Source organism: Mesocricetus auratus, unplaced genomic scaffold, assembly GCF_017639785.1.
Source record: "Mesocricetus auratus isolate SY011 unplaced genomic scaffold, BCM_Maur_2.0 Super-Scaffold_100676, whole genome shotgun sequence".
Classification (NCBI taxonomy): Eukaryota; Metazoa; Chordata; class Mammalia; order Rodentia; family Cricetidae; genus Mesocricetus; species Mesocricetus auratus.
Window position 1 is genome coordinate 102107230 of NW_024429266.1, and position 6586 is coordinate 102113815.

Below are 6586 nucleotides of genomic sequence, written 5' to 3' on the forward strand. Positions count from 1 at the left end.
CTAAGGAATCAGCTCCCAAGCCCTTCTCTAGAGAGAACTTGGGCTTTTGGAATTTGAGGATAGCAAAAGGGAGGACACGAGGCCCCTCCTGGTTCACCAGTGCCCAACAGGCAGTCCATTCCGTTCTGAGTCAGAGTTCGTACAAAACACGGGAGTCATGAATCCCACCCCACAAGGGTTTCCTACCCAGGGAAACCACATACAGCCCAGCCCAGCCCTCCCACCCACGACGGCTATTTACACTCTGGAGCAAAGGGCACCCTGGCAGTTTGTTTGCAGCCTGCAGAATGGGGAGGGAGCCATAGGCTTGAAGCAGATGCTCCCGGTTACAGGTGGCTCTGGTTGGTCAGCGGGAGTGAAGAGAAGCCTGTGCCAAAGAGCCAACAGCCAAGAGACACCGCCTCCCTCTAGTGCATCTGGCCTTCTGGTCTCCCCAGGTCCAGCCAGAAGGCCGAGCCCTCCGGTAGCTCTGGACGGAACCCCAGCGCCCGAATCTGAGAGGCTGGGTCTACCTGGAGCCAGCGTTGCCCGGGAGGACCAGGGGCGGGGGGGATGTCACCGAGAGGTTCTCAGAGCGTCTGGGCAGAGAGTATAGCAACCAGACTGTGAGGAAAAACTCCCCCGTGCAGCGAGGGAGAAAAAAATAATAATAATGCCAGCCTCCACTCAGGGAACTCAGCTCCGAGTCCCAGCTGCCTTAGGCACCCGGGATCCTGGGACGGCTAAGAACCCCACAACTCTAGAAGGAAGGGCCAGGCAGAACCCCGGGGCGGGGGAGGAGGGGGGATGCCGGCCAGTAGAGCGGAGCTTTGAGCCTGCAGCCCCTCCACTGTGAGACCCAGGAAAACACAGGGCCACAGGCCCCGCCCCCTCGCCCCCGCCCCGCCCCGCCCCCACCCTCCGCTGAGCTCAGTGTGGAGGGGGGAGGAGCCGGTGACCTCACAGAAAGGGCAGCAGCGAGGTCAGTGGCAGTTCCTCCTCCCCCAGGAGTGTGTCCCGCTTGAGGCTGCTACCCTTATTGACCACCTTGATCCTGAGGGCCAGCTTGCGCACGCTGGCCGGCCCCAGGCCATCGAAGAAGAAGTCCTCGTTGAAGATGGGGTGGCGGCTGTTTTTGATGATGGTGCTCCGCTGCTTCTGCAGCTTCCCGGGCACCAGGCACAGCCCCACGCAGCAGTTGATGCTCCGGGCATCACAAGGCCGGTCGTACAGACCCTCGGCCGCCAGCAGGCGCACACGCAGGCGGGCCTGAGCCGCCTCGTACTCGGCCAGCAGCCTCACGCTGCCCCTGGTGCCCATCCGCACTGTGTGCTCTCCACGTGCTGCCGGGCCAGACTCGGGGCCTGGCTCCGGGGTGGCCCTGCGGGTCAAGCGGCGACGGACACCTGGGCTGGTGTCCGGTGTGCTGTCATCGGCAGACAGGGAGCCGTGGCGGCCCACCGAGTGTTTCAGCTGGCTCACCTTGGCCTGGCTGTCCTGAGCGAAGCCCTTGAGCAGCGACACAGAGCGAGAGAGCAGAGGGGACCCGAAGGGGGAGGACTCGGCAGAGGACCCCGTGTCGCTTTCCCCACCACTGAAGTAGCGGCTAGGGCTCATCAGGGCCCCCCCAGCCTCCCGCGGCCCCCCATCGCCCCCATTGGCCTTGGCACCTGCTCGCCGGCGCCCAGCACCAGGGGACCCCACCTGGGCCAGGGCCCCGTGCTCACTGTGGAAGAGGGACTCCTTGCGTCTGGTGTGGGGGCTCTCAGCCAGTGTGGCAAAGCCATAGGACGTCTGAGCCTTGGGCACAGAGGGCAACGACATGGCACTCTGTGCCTGGGGGTCGGCATTGGTGGCCTCCTCGGCTGTCCAGTCCTCCGCGCTCTCTATCTGAATCACGTGTCGCGTGGCTGCCTTCAGCAGGCTCCTGCTCTCCGAAGCCAACTTAGCCGGCAGCCGGGGGCTTCGCGGTGCCCGGCGGGGCCCCGGTGAGGCCAGGTTCTGCTCTGAGGCGGATGGACCCAGGTCTGCCTGCCCCTCGGCCTCTGTGGGGCCCGAGGGCAGCTTCGGGGGGATGAAGAAGTCGGGGATCTTGTCCGGCGTCAGCACGTTGCTATACAGAGGGCCCTTGGAGGCCTTGTCCCCAGCCTCGCCACCCACCCCGCGGCTGGCTCCGTTGTCCCCAGACCCCCGAAGCCGTTCCAAGAACCACATGTTGGTTTTTCTCATGACGGCAACAGGCAAGAGACCAGGAAGTCTGAGAAAAGAAACAGAGATCTGGGGTGACAGCTGTGCTCAAGGGGGACCTGTGTGCATGGGTCACCTGTTAGGGTTACCAAGAGGTTGGCATTTGTGCCCAGGTGTCAACTGATTGTCAGAGCTTTCGGGGGCTGGCACTTGTACACAGGGGGGTCATCTGCCAGGGACCCCGAGGGGTTGACACCTGGGTCAGGGGTCACCACCTGTCAGGGTCGAGCCCAGCGTAATGCACGGTTACGCGAGCGCTTGGGGAGCCCTGAGTAGTGTCAGCGCCTACGCCATTTGGGCCCAGCCTGTATCCCGCTCACCTACCCACCCACCTGAAGGGCTCGGGGTCCCCCGGGAACCACAGGCCTGAGCTGTCCCGGCCCCGCCCCCAGCTACCACCCACCTGTGGCTTCGCGCAGCTGCTGCGCCTTGCGTTGGGGGAGGAGGTGGCGGTCCTGGGCCCGGCGCAGCGAGCTGACCGCGCCCCCGGCTCCCTGTGCGCGGGGTCTGAGCACCGCGGAGCGCGCCGGGCTCACCTGCCACGGGCTGCGGCGACTCTGGAACACGGAGCTCGGCTGCGGGCCCGGCGCAGCTGCGAGAGAGGCGGCGGTGCGGTGGCCAGCTCTGCGCTCGGCGCGGGAAACCGCCCACCAAGCCGCCGTATTCCTCCGAATGCGGCCGCGCGCCCGCGTCCCCGCAGTCCGGGAGGGGCGGGGCCTCTCGGAACTGACCGGGGGCGGGGCAGCGGGGGCGGGGTTCCTAATATAAATAGAGCGGGGTCTGCTGGTGGGGCCGGCCCTAGGAGATGGCCTCCTTGTTCGGGCTGGGGGCGGGGTTGGGTGATGGGCGGGACTCCTCGTTAGAATAGGATGGAGCCTGAAGAAGGGGCGGGGCTTGCAGAAGAGGCAGGACTTTGTTGGTTGGGGTCCGGGGACAGCTCCGGTAGCATTGGACCAGTTGCCCGGCACAGGGAGGGGTCCCTGGGAGGGTTAAGGGAGCACACTAGTACAGGTCAGGGGTGGATCCAGCTGTGTGGAACGGGTCTTGGGTTCTGGGCAGGGTCTCCTGTTACCAACTTATATGTCCTGTGGTCCTGAGCGGGATCCCACAGCACCAATCTGGGCCTTCTGGTCCTAGGCTGAGTGCAATACAGACTGGATGGGGAGCTGAGGGGCGGGGCTTGTGACACTGGACCCAGCTGAGGCAAGCTGTACCACTTCCGGTCCGGGCACCGCCCCTCAGCTCTGGGGAGCGTAGCAGGCCTCTTCACTAACCGGCTGCTCTTCATCCAATAATAGTTATAATGATTGGAATTGGGAACTGAGTCCCAATCAGCTTCTAAATGACCTTCTCCATCTCGGGTTCCCATGGCCACCCAGCAGGGAGTCGTGCTCAGAGGTTTATAGATGAGATGACACTTTCTAGGAGAAGGACCTACCCAGAAGGAGGCCTGGCCACTACTAACTGTGTTTCCACAGCTCAGTGTCAAGTCCGGAGGAGATGCATCCTACATTTATCTGGGGCCCACCTGGGTCCCAGATGACCCAGATGCTGGGGACAACCTGACAGCCATCCCAATGCCCAGTGAGACAGGTGCCCACAGAGCAACACACAGGTGAACGGCAGGGTAGGTGTGTAGCTCTCCATGACAAGCTATAGCAAGCTGGTCAGGGTGGCACACACCTTTTATCCCAACACTCAGGAGGCAGAGGCAGGCGGATCTCTGTGAGTGAGGCCAGCCTGGTCTACATGGTGAGTTCCAGGACAGCCAGGGCTACATAGTAAGACCCTGTCTCAAACTAACAAAACAACAACAAAACTGTAACAGGCAGTGTACAGGGAAACGGGAGAAACTCCATCAGCCATGGCAGATGAAGCGGCCCAGCAGGGTAAAGCCAGGACTCACACCAAGGGTAGCTACTGGGTCACCGTCCCTAGGAACCAGGCTGCCTCAGTCTGATCTCCTGGGGCTTGAATCCCGTGGTCACACACTTCCTGCCGTGTGTCATCAGGAAGCATCCAGACCTCTCACTCCCCCTGCCTCCTCAGTGACTCCACAGGCCACATTTGTCTACTGTGGAGAGGCCCAGAGAGCCTCAAGGGTGTTGGTTAGAATGATTTTCCCCAGGCCTTCTGCAGGTGAGCAGGTGTCTTAGCCAAGGGTGTTGGCCTAAGACAAAGGGTTCCAGAGGCTGCCTCCAACGGCTGAGCCCAGCTGCTGTCCCCTGCAGCTTAGAAATGGAAGCCCAAACGGGCAGAGGTATCTGGAAGTGGGTCTCCAGTCCCACCCTGTTGGTCCCCGTGGACCCCACCCTGTAGGCAGGGAGCCCAACCCTTCCAGCCGGCAGATGGCAAACGGGAGCCTCTTGGTCAACAAAGCCGTCTGTCTCTTTCTGAGAACCACTAGCAGGAACAGATGTGTCCGACTCAGGCTCAGTTCAGAGAGAGCTCCTAGGGTAGATGGCATTGGCCCAGCTTCTTCCTACAGTCCTGAGTTGCCTCCTGCCGTGTGACCTTAGCCCCCAGGGCCATGGGAGGGCATTTCTCAGAGATCTGTGTGGCATTCTGCTCCTGTCAGGAGCTGGAGAGATGGCTCAGTGCTTAAGAGGGAACTTGCTCTCATCGAGGATCTAGGTTCAGTCCCTACTACCCATACGGTGTACAGGTGATACACTCGTACACATAAAATACAATGCCGTGCTATAGATTAAGACTTGAGGCTCAATTAAGACCCGGTGCCAATCCTTGTGCCCACACAGCTCTAGCAAGGGCGGCCTTGCCTCAGATCGCAGGGGCCTGACTGTCCCTGCTCCATAGCCTGTCCACTTCCAGACATGTGCAGGCCCACAGGGAGCTGGACCTCCTGTGTGTGTAAGGGGCTTAGGGGCACTTCACAGGAAGAGAACCCCAGAATTCAAATTCACAGCTCTGCTACTCCCATCCAAGATCCCTCAGGTCAAATGCTTGTAATTAAAGATAGAGCTGGGGGTGGGATCTCTGCACCCCCAAACCAAGCACCTGGACTTCCTGGAGAACGGAGCCCGAGTCCACATCTCCCTCTACCAAAGGCTCCGTTGCCTGGTCAGATAATGATGGAGCCTGGCAGCTCCACCATCCTGGTCACCCCTCACCATGTGTGGGTCTTTGGTGAGTCACCAACATCCATCTCCCATCCTGCACAGCGAGATCTGGAGGCCCTAAACTCAGGCAGGCGTGACTACACGTCCAGAGAGGATGGGGGCTAGGCCCTGGGAAGACCTAAGATATGGATTCATGAGTGAATGAGCAAAGCTAGTTAAGACCCCTCTTTGACACAGGTTCCAGAATCTATACACTGTCTCTTCCTGGTCCTCAGACATCCCTGTCCTGTCAACAGTACACTTCCTGACAGAGTGGCTCTTTTTACTGGAATTCAAGCTTCTGACCTGATGCTTAAGCAGCTCCCTCTGGTACCTAGCCACCCCTCAGTCCTGTGTCCTCTACCCCTGGGCACCTTTCTGGTCCCTGGGCATGCCAGCTTCACACGCACAGGGCCTGTGTGTATGCTGGCACTCTGCTCAGACTCTACACCCTCCACCTTAGGATCAATAGCTGTCCCACAACAAAGCCCTCCAGACTCCCTGAGCTCCAGAATTCTCCTTTTCCCAGGTGCTATCTGGAAAGTGCACTTAGGGGTGACGTGCTGATCAGTGTCTGGGACAGCCTTGCATCCCTGCTACCATCAGAAGTCCTGATGGATGAGAGGTGCTCAAAGGACTGTGGCGGGATGAATGGATGAGCTGGTGTATGGAAGGGTGGGTGGGGTGTGGGTAGGGCTGAAGGGAGTGGGTAGATGAATGGATGAGTGGGAGAGTGGGAGAATGGAAAGATGGGTGGGTGGATGGATGGATGGATGGATGGATGGATGGATGGATGGATGGATGGATGGGTGGGTGGATGGATGGGTGGATGGATGGATGGATGGGTGGGTAGTTGGATGGATGGATGGGTAGATGGATGGGTGGATGGCTGGATGGATGGATGGATGGGTAGATGGATGGATGGGTGGGTGGGTGGATGGATGGATGGATGGATGGGTGGATGGATGGATGTGTGGATGGATGGATGGGTGGATGGATGGATGGGTAGATGGATGGATGGGTGGATGGATGGATGGGTGGATGGATGGATGGATGGATGGATGGGTGGGTGGATGGATGGATGGATGGGTGGATGAATGGATGGGTGGATGGATGGATGTGTGGATGGATGGATGGGTGGATGGATGGATGGGTGGATGGATGGATGGGTGGATGGATGGATGTGTGGATGGATGGATGGGTAGATGGATGGATGGATGGATGGGTGGATGGATGGATGG

The 6586-nt window shown here is 60.2% G+C and overlaps 1 protein-coding gene across 2 annotated transcripts; it reads right to left on the reverse strand.

Annotated features, from left to right (window-relative positions):
• Positions 1-896: 896 nt before the first annotated feature.
• C2cd4c (C2 calcium dependent domain containing 4C) lies at positions 897-2914 on the reverse strand. 2 transcript variants are annotated; one of them, XM_040738818.1, is made up of 2 exons: positions 2763-2914; positions 897-2236 (listed from the first exon to the last, which is right to left on the reverse strand). In XM_040738818.1, exon 2 carries the CDS (start codon positions 2206-2208, stop codon positions 940-942), a length of 1269 nt encoding a protein of 422 aa, XP_040594752.1. In that variant the 5' UTR covers positions 2209-2236; positions 2763-2914; the 3' UTR covers positions 897-939. The 2 variants fall into 2 exon arrangements, with proteins under 2 accessions (XP_040594752.1, XP_012978371.1); XM_013122917.3 differs by having other exon boundaries at positions 2630-2913.
• Between the last annotated feature and the right edge of the window lie 3672 nt (positions 2915-6586).